General features: G+C 40.6%; 1 protein-coding gene across 3 annotated transcripts in view; it reads right to left on the reverse strand.

The window, feature by feature from the left end:
- PHEX (phosphate regulating endopeptidase X-linked) overlaps window positions 1–17,990 on the reverse strand; it is a 164,226-nt gene that overhangs the window by 84,071 nt on the left and 62,165 nt on the right. For all 3 annotated transcript variants that reach the window (XM_090264399.1, XM_090264398.1, XM_090264400.1), the window contains exon 12: window positions 7,625–7,726. In XM_090264399.1, the coding sequence (XP_090120525.1) occupies window positions 7,625–7,726 (102 nt within the window). The remainder of the gene's footprint in view (window positions 1–7,624; window positions 7,727–17,990) is intronic.

The following is a 17,990-nucleotide window of genomic DNA, read 5'->3' on the forward strand; positions in this document are numbered from 1 at the left end:
TTCCCAAATTTCTTTCACACTTTCTATTGTTGGTATCAGACTGTTTCTCCGGTTCATAAGTGAAATTCTGTCAGAAATGGATTTGCTGTCGTGCCCTCAGCCTGCCTTTACCCAGCTATACTAGGGTCTAGGAAATGACAACTCAGAAGACCGGGTTAAATACAATTTCTTTCTCTTCACCTATTTTCCACTATCTGCCTGTCTGGCCCTCGGGTTATTAATGGAACTGACATTCTCGTACAACTGACTGAGCAGGACCAGCAGCCAGATAAGAATGGAACCACTGACAGCAGCAGACGCAACCCCAGAGATAGCAGATAAGCAGACACGTCATGGCTATTAGTTTCATCTTGGGCTGAAGAGGAGGAGCATCACAGAATAGAGAACTTAAACATTCCTAAAGGACTCTTTCCCGGGAAATGAAAAATCAATATATCAAAACTGATTCTTTTTATTAAAGCAAACTAAATACGTATTTTTAATGAATTCCTAACATACTCAATTTGGATTTGAACCAAAAACAAATAATAAAGCCAGGCATTAAACTTCCTCCACCCATCCCCAAAATAAAAATTCTCCATAATTTTTAAAACACAGCTCTCAGATTTGGGCCTCTGGAATTTCACTCTGAAGCTATCATGGCACTTCCCAATTGCCTTCAAAGGCTTAAAACCAACCAATCCCTTGACCCAAAATAACCCCTGATATACACTTGGAAACTAAATATTTTTACAGTACCACATTTAAACTATTACTGCTTGCTGGTACTGTAAAATGTTCAAAAAATGACTATTCCAAGTTTCATCTTTTAATATAGTTCCATTGTTGTACATTGTTCCAATTAGTTCTATTCCTTAGCACTAGCATTTTTTAAATGTATAGCATGTTCATACACTAGAGACTTATTTATCTTCTTAATGATCAACTTTAAGAATAAACACTGCAGAAACTTTCAAAAGTCATAGAATATATATATTACATGTATGTCCCCTGACATGCCCCTTACAAGTGATATTCACATCAACTTCTCACCCATATTTCTGCAAATTTGCTTCTTACTGAAACTCTGTATTTCAAGTTAATAAGGAACCTCTCTCCTCCCCATGACCAAAAATAAATAAATCAATATTCTGCTCATTGGTGGAAGAACTAATTAAGGCACTGATTATAAATTGTTCAAAACAGTTTGTGATTAAGTAGAAGTCAAACACAAAAGAGGATATCATCTTCTCATGCCAGGAAGCAAAGACACTGAGGAACAACTGGAATCATATCAAAATTCCCTAAAGGAAGAGCCTCGAGTTGGCCAATATGAACAATTTGAACTATAGAAGAATAATGATTGTAGATTTAAACAAAGAAAACACATGAAATGCCCTGAGTTTATCATGAAATATATGTGTGTGTGTGTAGACACACACACACATATGTATATATTTTTAAACTGCCTTGGCATCTTTGGAGATACTAGGGCACCAAGTCATAGTGAAAATTAATAAATACAGACAGACATTTATATGCTGCCTTTTCAGCAGTTTATATCAGAATAAACTATATGTCTGCATAATCATGTAGTTGATGAGAGAAAAATCCTTTTTTTATTAAAAAAAAATTCCAACTAGTAAATGCAGAAAGAATGATAGAATTTTGAAAATCGCCAGTTGCAACCTCTAATGGACTCATATCTATGTGGTATTATTGATGACTTAAAAAACAATTAAGACAATGGTTTCCAACCCTGGCTGCACATTTGTGTCTCCTGGAAAACTAAAAAATGCTGACACGTGGTCTCACCCCAGAGAATCTGATGTCATTGGTCTGGGCTTTGGTCTGAATATTAGGATTTTTAAGCTCCCCCAGGTGATTCAAAGGAAGACCCAGAGAAAGTCTCGCCTACAAGCTGCAGGGACATGGACAGTGATGAAGAAGCGCAAGAAGCGGGGGTGCACAGTGGGCACTCCCTGAGTCAAGGGCCCCCATGCAGCATGTTTGGGCTCCTAAAAAGCTTCCTCCACTAGATTCCCAGAACCACTTTGAGTCACCCTCACATTAACTAACACTACTCCCAATCTGCTTGGCATGCATGTCACTGCAGAGCTCTCCTGGGAGTGTGAAAACCCCTGCGGAAAAGTGACTGCAGCTGATCACCGCTTACTCTGCTGCTCCTGGTACATCGTCAGTTCTGGGAATGCTGTGGAATTGAATTTGCTGAAGCGCTGCTAGCATCCAGATGCAGTCCAATGTGCTGTCACCTTAAGGTGAGGAAAAACAAGAAGAGCACATACCCCAGGGGCTGTGTCCTGGTTGGGAGGCCCCAGAAAGAGATCCCAAGACAAGTATTCATTTGGGAGGTAGAACAAACACCAAACACTGGTAGAGTTCTGGGGAAGTGAGTGGAGAAAGGCAGGGTGTCTTTCTGAGCCGGCTGCCAGTGTGAGCAGCTGGAGCTTATCCCACTGGGGAAACTCCAGGAACCTGTGTAGAACACACAGTCAAGGGAGGATGGGCTGGGACACATACATGACAAACCCCTTCGATAATTAGGTGTGCTCATTCTGCAGACCTTTGGGTCTCTTGTGTGAGTTGCATAGCAGACTCCAGCAGGAAGAGAAAGCTCTTCAGTAAAATGCAGGTGCCAGCAGCTGAAAGTCAGACAAGTTTGCAGTGGTGGTACAGCAAGGACAGTAGGCCTCAAACCTAAGTGTGCATCAGAATCACCCAGAGGCCTTGTTAAAACACAGATCGCAGGACCCTACGCCCATAGCTCAGCAGGTCTGTGGAGAGGCCTGAGAATTTGTATCTCTAACAAGTTTCCACGTGAGGCTGCTGCTGGTGGTCTAGATGCCCACCTTGAAAGTCACTGGGCTTGGGATGTGGGCAGGGCACGAACACAATTGCTATAGATGGGATACTTGGGGGTAACCTAAAACCTAGTGTTGGGCACAGCTTAAAGCTGAAGGAAACCAGAATATCACCCCAAAATATGTCTCTTTGACATAAAAGTTATTTTGAGCTAAAGATAACTGAGAAGCAACAGATGCAAGAAAAGCTCCCTGTCCTTCTCCAATTTGCCTGAAGTCAGGATATAAACATTCAAAGTTATCCCTCCTCCATTCTCTACCAAAAGGGACAAAAGTGAGTCTCTGGAGACAACTTCATACCCTAATAACCTAGAGAGAGCGACAGAGGAATCTGTATAACAAATTTCAGTGACAAGCCTGTACCTACCATTAGTTTCCAATGGATTTACCTTCCCAGAACTGCCATATCTGGACGTCTAAAAACCACTTTCCTTTCTCTTGTCATTTCTCTGTGGAAGATACCATATAAGCCCGAGTTCTCAGCCACCTCTTTGAGTTACTCGTTTCTATGAGTTTGTCTCATGTATGTATGAGATATACATGTTAATAAACTTCTGTTTGCTTTTCTCTTGTTAACCTATCTTTTGTTACATGGGCCCCAGGCAGAAGCTTAGAAGGGTATAAGCAAAGATCATTTTTCCTCTCCAACAGAAACAGAGCCAAAGAGATGAGATACACTTTTGTTTGGACCCTCTACAGGAAAATTCTTCCCACCTCACCCAAATCCTGTGCCCAAGAGTCACAAGCCTGTGGAGGTGAGACCATGCAGCAGGAACCCTAGCATCTTCTGTGGCCAAGGTTAAGGCCTCTAATAGCATCCTGAGGATACAGCCACCCTAGCAGTTCCATCAGGGTCTTTTTCATCTGGGGGTGGCCTGGCAAGCATAGGTCCCAGTAGCAAAGAGTACAAACAATTTTTCCAAAAGGATCCAGCTTTTGGCTTCAGAATCAAATCCAGCTGGTGACCAACCAAGTTCAAGAAGCTGTTTCTCTTGATCTGACACAGAGCTTGCCGGCAGAAGCCCTGCTCCCACTGCCAGGACAGTGGAAGGCAGTTCTGTGTCCCTTCCTGTCAAGCCTCAGAATCATTATGTAGTGGCCTTGACATCCTCCTTCTCTGTTCTGGAAAAGGGAAATCTTTCAGAAGATACCCCAGAAATAATCTGTATCACATTACACTCATTCAACATCTATGATAACCAGAGAAATAACAGGCCTCCTGTCCTTTGGTGCTTGCTTACAATTAGAGCACATACTGGCAGGGAACAGAGAAACCTAAGTAAAAATTGGTGATTATTTCACCATACTAAATTTCCAGTTGAAACTTAAACGGTTGGTTTCACAACACAAAACCACTCGTGACCTCTTAAGAGATGAGAGCAAAAGGCAGGAAGGCAGAGATAATAAATTTATCCTTCACAGGAACAGAGGCATCCTTGTTTATCTTTTACAGTGTTTAGCAAAAGAGCACAACAAAGCCACAGCCCCATGCTTCCATTTTGAGACCTGAGTTAATGCCACAAAAGCCAAGCTGTTAGGCCTCAGCCCACTGCAGGTATCTGGACCCTCCCAGTTCAGGCCAGTCACTGGGGAATGCTGAGGTCAACACCCCTTAGGAGGCACTGTAATTAGCTTCAGTCTAGAGCTGAACAGTAAGGGAGAGAAGCTTCCCCCCCTTGCAAATCAGAACATTTTTTCCAGCTTTCCCAATGGGTTGCCAAGTGACTCAGCATTGGCCTGTGTGGGCACTATTATTGATGAGAAATCTTCCGCCTGGGTGATATACTGCATATAACACATGCCCAAAGAACAGTGCCAAGTCATACCAGGAAGAACAGGCAAATTATTCACCTTCACTTCGAATGTAGGCAAATCTTGTCTTAATGCAGGGGCTACTCAGCATCAGAAAGACAAAGCCCTAAAATCATCAGAGATTGCCTTCTAAGATTCGAGAAATTATTAGGCAGAGCCTCTCTTTCCTGTTGACTAATAAAAGGCAATCTAATCGAAGACAGCAGAGAAAAAGGGCAAGAAAAAAAAATAACTTTTTCAAAAACAACCCCAGAGCAGAACTGCATAAAAGCCTTCAGCTCTCTAAGGGTTGTCTTTGTGAGTACTATGAGCTCCACCCAGAGGTCATTTCTAGAACTGCATGTTCGTTTAATTTGGAGAAAGAAAATTCGCATCTCCTAGGGTCCAGGCCTGATTTGCCTTACAGAACTGCTGGAAATTCTTGAGACAACATTCCCTCTTTCTTGCCTTTCATTAAAGGAACTGCTCTGAACTCTGAAATACAGGATATTCTCAGGAACCGGATGAGATCCAGTAGGAAAATTGCCTTTGATATGTGCACTCCTGGGAGGATGAACTCAGCTAAAACATAGCCCGAAGTGTTCAAAGAATATAGCAGGTCCTCAGATAACATTATTTCATTCAACATTGTTTTGTGTAACATTGATGAGATGCCACAGGAACTTAACTCTTATTTATATCAATTAGCCTATGGTAGAAACTGGTCTCATTATGCATCGTTTTGCTTCAAGTTGTAGAACCCATTGATGACATTAAGTAGGGACTTACTGTACTTTTAGAAGAAAAACTGAGGGCTCTTATTGAAATAAAACATAATCCTGGAGAGCAGCTCAGGGGGTGGGGTGCAAACAGGAACATGTCTAATATTAAGACAGAATAATCCTCCTTCAAGAACCCATTGGCCACTTGCCTAGAAGACCTAATTGTTACGCCCCCCCTCCCTTATGCAACTCAGAAGATCTCCCCAAGGCAACCACCATCCATACTTCCCAAAGAGCTGACTGCAGTCCCCAAAACATTCCCCTGGTATCCATTCATTCATAACAGCCACACACCCCTCGCCACTCCACCCACCCTCCACACTGGAGGGGTCAGTCTACGAGGGGTCAGGCTAGGATCAAGAGCCCCCAGTGCACTGGAACACATCCTGTTCCAGATATCACAAGCTAGCCCAACAAACAAATGAAGCCTTCGAAAAAAAACCCAATATGTTGGTGCTAAAAGTTTCATCTACCATCTGCAAAGCTTCTCATCACAGTCTGCATGTTCTTGCCTTCGTCAGCTTGCACCTTACATGACTTAAGGCAGCTATGACAGATTCTGAAGGTGGAAAAAAATCGAACTTGCCCTTTGTCTTACACCAACACCCCCCAATCTCCACTGTCCAATTCTTTCTTCACTGTAAATACTGAACAGCCTTTTCCTGTCTATTGACAAAAATATCTAAAGCAATGTTTATCCACCTCAGGAGTATTAAAGCTCTTGAAAATATCCTTGCTAAACCTTTGCATGTTCTCATTTGAACAAGGCTAAGTATTCCCAGAATGTTGTCCTTTTTTTAATGGACTTTATTTTGTTTTTAGAGCAGACTTCAGTTCACAGCAAAATTGAACACGAAGTTCAGAGACTTCCCATGTACCCTCTGCCCCCACACCTGCATAGCCTCCCCCATTAACAACATCTGCATGAGAGTAGAACATTTCCTATAATCAATGAATCCGATGAACCTGCATTGACACATCATCATCACCCAGAGTCCATAGGTTACATTAAGATTCATAAGATGTACATTCTAGGAGTTTGGACAAATGTATAATGGCATGTATCCACCACTACAGTATCATACAGAGTAGTTTCACCACCCGAAAGGTTCTCCTCCTCTTTGTTTCTTGGCCATAAGGCAAAAATATTTGTGCTCAGCATGATTCAATATGACTCTCAGCAGTGTTCCCTGGGCCTGCCTCATGATAATAATAACCAGTGAGTCTGCTTATCACAAATGCTTAGACTGCACCCTCAATTCACTAAATCAGATCTGTTTGGGGAGGGGCCCAGAAAACTATACACCATCCAGACACCCGAGGTGATTGCTATCATCAGGAAAGTTTCAAAAATACATCTCTAAAGGAGAAATGCTCCTAATTTCAGTCTCCCAGATGCACAGCAGCATGTGTTAAGAACGTAGCAGCTGTTCCCTACCCACCTGAGCTCCAGTTCCATCAGAATACCTAGAATTCAAAATGGGTCCCACTCTTTATTTTCAACAGCATGGCTGCTAATAGTTTTCTCGCTTATCCCCTTGTCTCGTTGCACAGTTCCAGGGAGTTTTATAAGGCCTAGCAAGTGTTCACTTCTATTAGGAAATATTGTTCTATTCCTACACCATTTTCTACCACTGGTCTGCCATTGACATGTATGCTAGCTGGATCACTTGTGCAAAATGATGGGTTAGAAAGGAAATCTGTTATGTTATAGGAAAGGATTTGCCTAAGGACATTTGTACACATTATGCACAGAACAGAAGGACACAAGACCTATATGGGTTTGTCTCCTTTGTGCCTTGAGGGCTCTTCTGCCAGATGCTCCCCAAGGCTCCCCACTGCTCTGCATTCTGCCACAGCCAATGATGGTTTATGGCAAAAATTCGCTGGGCAGGAAGCCATGTATCTCTTACAGACGGCAATTAGGAGAGAAGGAAAGGCTGTTTGAGAGAATTACAAGGTGTTTGAAAACGCAGTTCAAAAAAGAAAAAGTCATCGTATTTTCTCTTACCTGCTGGCAATGAAATCTATGTATTCATCCCAAAACAGACTACCTAACTTTGGGGTCATTCAGAACCAACAGCTCAGTTAATATAAAAATCAACTACACAATGTTGAGCATGAAAATCTATTAAAGCAAAAGTCAGGGTTTTGGGTTTTTTTCTTCCCCCCATAAAAAGGAATCCTTACCTTTTCTTTGGCTTTCTTTTTGGTCCCTGCATCCATCCACTCATTTTCTTTCTCCAGCATGTCAATAAAGGCCCAGCGAACACCCTCAATCAATTCCTCCATCTACAAAAAGAAACAAAAAGTACCCAAAGAGGCAGGTCAAAAACCAAGAAGCTTCAGACAAGGTTTTCTAGGCCATGAGAAATAGTTCAATGCTAAACATGGTAGGAAAGAGGCTCCTTTCAGCTTGACTCTATGCTCTGGCAACATTACTTTTCCTAGGAAAAAACAACCCCCACCACACACCCCCACACCCTTGGCTACTGCTAGAAGATAATTAACCATTTCTTTCCATGAGAACAATGATTAGCCCATCCTTATCGAGGTGCAACTGATTTCAATAGTTTAATAAGGGTTTGAGAGACAGGTATTTCAGACAGGTATCGCAGAACAAAGTGAGTGAACAGTTGAAAGAGATACTGTTAATAAAGAAACAGGTAAGGAGAACTAGCATCCCGAAGCACACACCTCCAATATAAATCACAAACATCAGGAACCCAGTTCTTTCCAAATTCAGTACCAGTGGTTAAACCAAATGCTTGGCTGTTCTCTGAAGTCTCCCTACTCTTTTCCTCTCTGCTCCTTTGCAGCTCAACAAGCTTTTATGTTATTTAAAATCTCAAGTGGTAGGTCTAAAGACAGGCTATTGTTTGAAAGACCTGTCCCAAGTGTTTCAACAGTAAGACCACACCTGTGTTCGTGGCTTTTGCCCCCAGCATTCATTTGTACATCAGCAGAGAGGAGTGGAGCAGGGGAAGATGCTAACACTTAACTTCAGAGGCCCACATGGAACAGTCTGGTGAGGCCCTGCCTCTTTATAGATTCCAACGTCTCAAAATTCCCTTCTCCTGCAGAGATGCTTCAGTTTTATTAATAGGAGTCTCAAGAAAGAATAAATACTGGGTTTAGCACCAGAATAAAATTTTTCATTTGAGATTATGGGGTGGTAAATCCATTTTTAGAATTAATTCTAAAAGGAAAAAAGTTTCGATGTTCCCGTGGTTCTATAATAAATTGTGAGCACAAAGCTCAAAATAATTTTTTCCTGTTTAATAAGTTTTCAGCTATGTTTTCAGTTCAATAACAGTTGTAAGGAACCAGAGCTGTAAATCAGTGGGCTGGGTTCCATCGTATGTAAATAAGAACAAACAGCAGATGGAAAAGAATGAGGGGAACTTCACAGCTATTTCTTCTCGACTTCGTAAAAACATTAAAAGAAGAGAAATCTCAAGTTCAGGTTGGACATGATAAAAACATGAAATGACAGAAGAGCAAAGACCTTTTAAAATAATGAAGTCACTGATTCTCAATCTTGTCCACAGACTGGGATCTTTGGGGATAGCTTTAACCAATCCTGAGGGCTGAGCATCAGGATGCTGATGGCATTGGTCTGGGTGTAGCCTGGGTGTCCAGAGTTTTAAAAGCTCTTAGGTGATTGTGCAGACAGAGTAGAGACCCACTGTTCTAAGGGAAGCCACTTGTTTTAGAGATAAGGAAATAAAATCCAGGAGAATCCACACCTGTTCCAGCTCTTATAGCTAGGGAGGGTCAGAGCCAGGACCTCACCACAGTGCTAAATGACAGCCATGAGCTCAGAACTCCCAGGAGCAACAGAGGCGTCCCTAATAAATCAGAGGAAAATGGTAGGGAAGTGGAAAGGAACTGACAGAGAGATGTGGAAGCAAACATTTCAAACAGAAAAACGACACACGAGGCTGTTAGAACGACTAGGAAATCTCCAGGGACTCGATCTTCTGCCCATGCAGTCACCAGCACCCCCGCATCACTATGCCCTCCTCCTGCTGCAATACACACTATCCCGCCCATTACCTTCACATAAAGAGATGTCTTCCTGAACCAGGGAGGGGCCATCAGGGTGGGGAGAAGTGGGTGGGTTGGGTTGAGAGGGATTCACTGACCAAATCAATGGAACTAGGTGATTAATTCGTAGATGGAGAGGTGAGGAAAGCAGGGAGAGTCAGATGAATTTCCAGGCTTCCGGTGTGGGCAACTACACAGATCCTGCTGCAATTTCTGATGTTGGAAGGGGAAGGGCTGGGGGCAGGCCAGACAGCGGTGGGATGAAGAGGACAGGGGAAGTGGAGACAGCAAGTCTGGGGAGAAAGCAAGGAGTAGAAGTGGATGTAGGGTTAAGAGAGGGGTCTGAGGGTTTAGGGTTTGGGTCGTGTGCGTATGTTTGTTGCTGCTGCTACTGTTTCTGCTCTTCTGGTTCTTGACCATGTGAGGGATTTGGCTGTTTAAATATCAATGGAAACTCAACAGTAAGAAAACAACAAACAACCTCATCTAAAAACTGGGCCAAAGACACCTCACCAAAAATGACATACGGATGAGAAATAAACCTATGGAAAGATGCTCCACATCATATGTCATCAGGAAAATGCAAGGTAAAACCATGAGATCCCACAACACACCTATTCAACTGGCCAAAATCCACAACACTGACAACACTAAATGCTGGTGAGGATGTAAAACAACAGGAACCCTCAGTCATGAGAGTACAAATGGTACCACACTTTGGAAGACAGTTTGACAATTTCTTACAAAACCAAACATACTATATGACCCAGCAATTGCGCTCCCTGGTATTCACCCAAAGGAGCTGAAAACTTATGTCTGCACAAAAACCTGGACATGGATGTTTACAAAAAATTTATTAATAATTGCCAAAAGTTGGAAACAATCTAGATGTCCTCTAGTAGGTGATTAAATGGATAAACTGTGATACATCCATGTAATGGAGTATTATTCAGTACCAAAAAATAAATGAGCTATCACATCCTAAGAAAGCATGAAGGAACCGTAAGTGCATATTACTAAGTGAAAGAAACCAGTCTGAAGAGGCTATATATTGTATGACTCCAACTATATGACATTCTGGAAAAGGCAAAACTATGAAGACAATAAAAAGATTAGTGGTTCCCATGGGTGAGGGTGGGGAGAAGATGAACAGGCAAAGCACAGAGGAATTTTAAGGCAGTAATACTACTCCATATGATATTATAACGATGGATATATGTCATTATACTTTTTCCAAACTCATATAATGTACAAGACCAACAGTGAACCCTAATGTAAACTATGGACTTTGGGTGATTATGATGTACTGATGATGCAGGTTCATCTTTGGTAAACAAATATACCACTCTGTTAAGTGATGTTGGCGATCGTGGAGACTGCATGTGTGGGGTCAGAGGGTATATGAGAAATGTCTGTACATTCCTCTCAATTTTGTTGTAAATCTAAAACACTCTAAAAAATATCTTTTTTAAAAAGTGGGAAAAAAAGAAAGGATCTAGTGAAGAGGAAAACATTGAAAACACGGGAAAGAAAAAATATATAAATGGTCCATGAGAGGGCAAAAGGGGACAGTAGTCAAAGAATACAGCTGACCCTTGAACAACACAGGTTTGAACAGCAAGGGTCCACAAATGTGCAAATGTTTAAACACAATGCAGGTATGAACTGCAGGGGGGCCACTTATATGTAGGTTTTAAAATGTCATTCCTGGGTGTTATAATGACTATTAAATTAATTAACATTTTAATCTCACTGTCTGTATACTGCTGACTGGCATGCCAAATGAAAATAAAGTCAACAAGATTTCAACGTATGGTCAGGATAAAGAATGACAAATCATTAAAAAAAAAAAAAGAATGACAAATCATTGACTCACACAGCTCCCTTCTTCCTCTTCCTTTCCTTCATCCAGGCCTTGGTAACTCAGTGTCTTTGTGGCCCTCACGGATGTGAAAACCCAGGTACTAGTCATTTCCCTCTTTGTTTTTCCAAGAGCCTCAGCTGGTCTCTGGCCTAGTCCTCTCAAGTGCCACCAAGCCTTGCCCACTCCCCACTGCAGGTTCTCATTTTTGTCTTTTTTTGCAGACTTGACAGACTTGTAGAACGTTTCTGTGAAATGGTACTGAACTAGCCCAGTAGACTTGAAGAACAGGGAAAATCTTGAGGGTGATTGATGTCATTAGTTGGCATGCCAATGCAAATAAGAGAAAAAATGATTCTAACATGTTGGAACTACAAAGATAAATCACTGAACACTTCTGATTTTTATCTTTAGACTGCTCTACAGCATCACATGATAACATTGCCTTCAGTCAAGTCATGTTCCCCAAGACACCAAAGGCCTGCTATAATTTTTAAATAAGAGAGAAATCTTGACTTAATGCCCCAACCAGGCAACATATAACGTTAATAGAAATACTTAAAGTGGAAGTCATAGGATGAAGTTATCCATACAAAAACATTTATTTAGAGTCAAAAGTCAAAATGTAACACAGAAAAAGTAACTCAAGTGTTACTACGATAAAACCTGCCGCATTCGGGATGGGGGTTTTCCAGGCAAAGGAGCAATTTCTTAAGCATCTATTTATTTCAGATTTTCTGGATCTACACTGTGAAAATACAGTTCATTTGATTGGTCCATGGGCAGATGTTAGTTCTTCACCTCAAGCAGTATTATTTAAAAGTCGGTTCCCCTTCTCACTCTCTGCACCCCAGGATTTTGCCCAGTGTTCTGTATCAGACACCAGATACTACTGAATCACACATGCATACTTCCATCAAAAGTTTTTTGTAATGAGATTCTCCTATCTGCATTTACAAATTGTTTCACCTGTTGTTTTTCTCTTGCCCTCTCCCTACCCTTTCTCTCATCACATGAACAGGAGAATTTTGTGTTTTTTAATAAGGGGTCAAGATGGCTTGATTAATGTATTTGTGTCCCATGTATTGGCATGTCCCATTAATGCACATGCCAATACAGGCACACCTTGTTTCATTGTGTTTTGCTCTATGGAGCTTCACAGTTACTCCATTTTTATCAACATCATGGAAGAGGCCCCGCCAGCAAGTAAGATTACTACTCACTGAAGGCTTGGGTGATAATTACCATTTTTAGCAATAAAGTATTTTTAATTAAGGTATTTAACATTGTATTTTTAGATATAATACTGCTGCACACTTAATAGACTACAGTACAGTGTAGAGCTTTGTCTCTGGCAATAAAGACATCCTACATCGCTGAATCAGATCCCACCTCATACGCATGAATTCCAAACACTTAAACCCATACTTTCAGTCCCTTCTCTGAGTTCCTAATAGGCTTTAATCAATATATAAGTGGTATTTATATTTGGTTTGTCCAACAAGCTCTGGAAGCTCTGAGAACAGGAAACATGATTTAGAGCAAATGAAATAATGGATACATGAGCAAAGTAAAAAGTGTTGAAGGGGATCAGAATTTGCCACCCCAAAATATGCCCCTTTGGCATATGGGTTATTGTAGGTTGATTATTGTTAAGGAAGAGCAGACATAGGAAAAGCTCTGAAAACTGAGAAGTTACCCTTTTGCAAGAGACATTTGTATTTATAAGGGAAATCATTTGTCAGGGTGTCTCCCTTTCTGTACCAGGAAGAAGAGAATGAAATGATTCAATCTCTAGAAATAAGGTCTTATCACTGGAGAAGGCATAACAACCTATTCTCATTTACTTTGCTTTTCCTGCTCATCTTCCATAACTGGCTTCCCTCTACCACCTCAATATCTTCTGTCTTTAGCTGGAGATGGTATTTAAGGTGGTGGCTTGGGCCATTTCAAGGAGTTACTCACTTTTCCTGGGTCTCACCCATGTATACAGGAGATATACATGTTACTAAATTTCTGTTTGTTTTTATTCTGTTAGTCTTTTTTAGAACAGACGAGTTTCAGCCAAGAACTTAAAAAGATAGAGGGAAAATTAATTTTTCCTCTCCTACAATGTTCTGTAAACTTAAAGTGGTTAGTTTTACAATTTCATGTCTCACATATTTTTCACATGATATGATTTCATTTCTCACAGAACACATACAACAGATGCTCGATAAATACAAGTTGATTTATGCTTTTCAAAACCTCCAGTGGGCATCTAGCAAAGAAGTGAAATTGAGTCAAATATTGTTCATATATGCTAAGGTATAACAGTTACCCCAGCAGTTATTTCAAATATAAACTTTACTGAAAATCAAACAATTCAGTAAGTTAGCCCAGTCCATTCTGAGATTGGTGATTACAGCATGGTACAGAACAGATGGCTAAGAATGGTTTAAATATATATTAACATCTGGTAAAACATAATTATAGGCTGATAGAGTTCTTTAAAAATAAGAAAAAGAAAAATATTCAAGGTTGAGTATGTGCAGTAATCTTAAAATAATGTAATTTTAATGAAATTCTTAAATAAAAGACAATGTTGAATAGACTTTTCCCCTTTAATTTAGAAATTCTCAGTAATATCTTAATAAAACATAAGATTAAAAATTCTCCGGTTTTCCCATTGGTCTAGATCAGGGCACTGTTCCTTAAGTTATAACTACTTGATTAATGAATGTGAAAACTGGAAATCATTATCATTAATTTATGTGGTTACCCCTGAAGAAATAGACTGCAGTCTGAGGAAAATCCCTATAAGTTTTCTTTCTGTCAATTTACTAGAAATACAAATATTAAATAAATTAATGCACCAATAAATACTGAGTATTCATTGTCTCATTATTTATACTGTAACTATTCTATTTATTAAAATTAGGTTGAATTGATTCTTGATAAATATATAATAATGGCATTAAAATAAGAAGCAAAGAAAAGACCTATATTGAGGTGGGAGAAGTGGTAAGGCCAGAAAAACTAAGGATAGTTAGGAAATGCTGAGGTTTATAGCAGCCAAGTGAGCCAATAAAACAATTCATACCAGTTTGTCAGGATTAACAAATTTGCATAGCTATTAATCATGTTGGCAAAAGAAAAAAAAAGAATATCAAGTTATTTGAGCTCCAGACATGCTATAAAGCATATTAGTTTGGTGGTGCATAAGTTTAGCATGTCCTTTCATCAGAAAGCCTAACTGTGGTGAAGGCAATAAGGACTAAAATCCTATTTACTGCCCTGGCCAGGTGGCTCAGTTGGTTGGAGCATTGTCCCATACACCAAAAGGCTGCAGGTCCCATTCTCAGTCATGGCACATATCTGGGCGTAGTGTTCAATCAATCCCTAGTCGGGGTGCATACCAAGGCAATCCATCTATCTATCTATCTATCTCTCTCTCAAATCAATAAACATACTTTCGGGTAAGGATTTTTAAAAATCCTATTAAGTAGATATGAACAGATAAGGCTGTGTTCTAATTTTATAACTCATCTTTTCCTGTTTCCCATTTTGCATCTCTGAGAGGGAATGGAATGGAGACCAGAATAATATTTAGAAGTCAATCAGTCTCATAATGATCTCGGCTTTGGCTGTGGGTCAACTTCCCCCAGCAAAATAATTCTGCCTGGTCACTTCCAAAAGTCAGCTCTGTTGGAAGGCATAAATGCTTCCTTCCAGCAGGTGAATTTCCAGTACAGGGTCTTTGCAGCCCACATATCTGATCAGATATGCTTGGCAAGACTATAGCCGATAATATGTGACAAAGGCAACAGTATCCAATATTATCCTGAGATGTAGACAACAGACAAGAAAGGTGGGCCAAATGTGTCATCATTGTGGAAGCACACTTAAGAACAAGGGCAAGAGTAGTGTCCACACTTATTTCAAGAGAATTCCCAATGAGATATCTAAACTATTTGTTGTGCTGGATGTCATTTTGTCAAAGGTTGCTTTAAAAGAGCTGTCAGAATTGGGGTCTGATGACATTCTTGTAACAAGATTTAGTCCTTAGAGAGTTGTGAAACCAGGATCTGTTATAGAAATTATATTTGCCTCCTTGAGTAGTTCCATGAGACTCTCCTATGAGCCATATTTAGCATTAAGTGACAGAGCAGGTTCTGGAACATGGCCAGGGCACTATCATTAAAAGGATCTTTACCCCAACTGAGAGGTACTACACTGGGCATGTATGGAGGACTAGAAACTGCAAAAACCCCACGCACCCACCTCGCTCTCATTCTTTCTAAGAGAAATTAGAAAGAGGAGATCTCAGTGCAGGAGAGCTGCCACAGTTCATGCCAGGACTTTGATGATATGAATTCTCTCCTTATTATTAATCTTAGGCATGACACACAGTAATAACAGTAGGTAACAATCACTGGGCATTTACTATGTCCCAGGCAGCATGCAAAGTCTTCTAAATCGATTATCTCACTCCTCACCACAAACCAATGAGGTAGGTGCAGTAGTCCCCTTTATCCATGGTTTCCCCTTCTGTGGTTTCAGTTGCCCGTGGTCAACCATGGTCCAACAACATTAAATGGAAAATTCCAGAAATAAATAATTCCTAAGTTTCAACTTGTGCACTGTTCTGAGTAGCATGATGAAATCTTGCACTGTCCCACACAGGATGTGAATCATCCCTTTGTCCAGCGGATCCACGCTGTATATGCTTCCCACCCGTGAGTCACTTAGTAGTTGTCTTGGTTATGAGATCAGTGATCAGAAAAGAGACAGAGACAGACAGACAGAAAGAAAGACCACATTCACGTAGCTTTTATTACAGTACATTGCTATAATTGTTCTATTTTATTAGTAGTTATTGTTAATCTCTTGATTTAGAAATTAAACTTACCATAGGTATGTGTATACAGGCAGACCTCATCTTATTGTGCTTTGCTTTATTGCGCTTCACAGATGTTGCATTTTTTTACAAACTGAAGTCAAGACCCTCCACCAGCATAAAGATTATGACTCTCCTTATTGTGGTAGTTTGCAACCGAACCCACAGTATCTCCAAGGTATGCTTGTATAGGGAAAACCATACATATAGAGGGTTCAATACTATCCATGGTTGCACGCATCCACTGGGAGTCTTGAAACATATCCCCCACAGATAAGGGGGCACTGCTGCTTTTGTATCCTTATCTGTGATTCATTGCAATGCCAGTTTACATTCTAAACCCCTGCCTTTATCCATACCCTTTGCTGTATAGCTTTGCAATTACTCTCACTAAAAATGCAGTCTATTTTCCTACTGTCAGTCTGGACTGGCCTTGGGGCTTGCTTTAGTTAACAGAATGCAGATATGATATTATGCCAATTCTGAGCCTGGGCCTCAAGAGGCCACACAGGCTTCTGCTTGCTCACTTGCACCTCTGCCATCGCTATGAGAACATGCCCAGGCTTGCCGGGCTGAAGGAAGAAAAACACCTGGAGCAGAGCTGAGTCATCCAGATCACCTCTGTGGAAGCCAACCTAGACCAGCCAACCCCCACACAGTCAAGAAACTCAGCCAAAATAAGTAGAGTTGCCCTTTCAAACACCAACTGACTCCAGGTGTATGAGCCATAATTGCTTATTGGTGAGGCCCATTGAGGTTTTGTGATTGATCATCATGCAGCATTACTTGAGCGGCAGAAACTCATGTACCATTTCTAAACAGGAAGACAGGCACAAAGAGGTTAACTAACTTGCCCAAATTCATAAAAGTAGAGCTGGGATATAAGATGCTAATGCAACTTTGCAGAAAATCACATGTAATTTCTATAGAAGATCAGTCTATTATAACTATATTTAAAAAGCCCTTTAAAACTCAAATCATTTTGGTTAGCCTTAATTCAGACAGGTCTTCAGCAAAGACCCAGAGAAGCTGATCTTGACATTGTAGCTGATATCACTGACTAAACAAACAGAAACACGGACACTTGGTAGCCAGCGAGAATATCCTTTGCATGACCTGTGTAGAATGGCTATACTGAGACCAACCCTCGTGAGTAGCAGCACCTGTAAGGAACAAAGAACCCCTCTGTATAAGGGCATTGTTATAAAGCATGACACTGACTTTCTTCTGACTTCTACCACCAACACTAGAGTTATATTACATCTCATTTATTCAACTACTGAGAAACGGTGAGGGGGCGATTGGAGAACTTGAATATTAATGGAAGTACATCAATTCAATTATCTTGGCTCACTAATGAGGTGAACTCCTAGTGTATGGAGGTTGCAAGTTCAAACTCCACCACTGCAATTGGACCCATGTGGGTACTTAAATCTTCAGCATCAGCTGCAGCAGTATGGGGTGGGAGGAGAAACCTGTTCTTGGGATAAGAATTACTAGGAATTGCTCACGCAGAGCAGCTCAGAAAATTGGAAGATACTGTAGGTCATCTACTTCATTACTTTGGAACATGAACAATGACTTTACCATAAAGAGAAAAAAGAATAAGCTACTAGAGTACAGGAGAAATTAGTGAATTGTTTTACACAGGAAGTAAAGTTTTAATTCTTCACTCAATAAAGTCTGTATCTGAAGTGTAATAAAAGGTTTGTTCTTCATTAACTAGATTAACCTTCTATATACAGAATGGTTTAACGTATATTAAC

Source organism: Furipterus horrens, unplaced genomic scaffold (assembly GCF_987537825.1).
Source record: "Furipterus horrens unplaced genomic scaffold, mFurHor1.1.pri manual_scaffold_17, whole genome shotgun sequence".
NCBI classification, from domain to species: Eukaryota; Metazoa; Chordata; class Mammalia; order Chiroptera; family Furipteridae; genus Furipterus; species Furipterus horrens.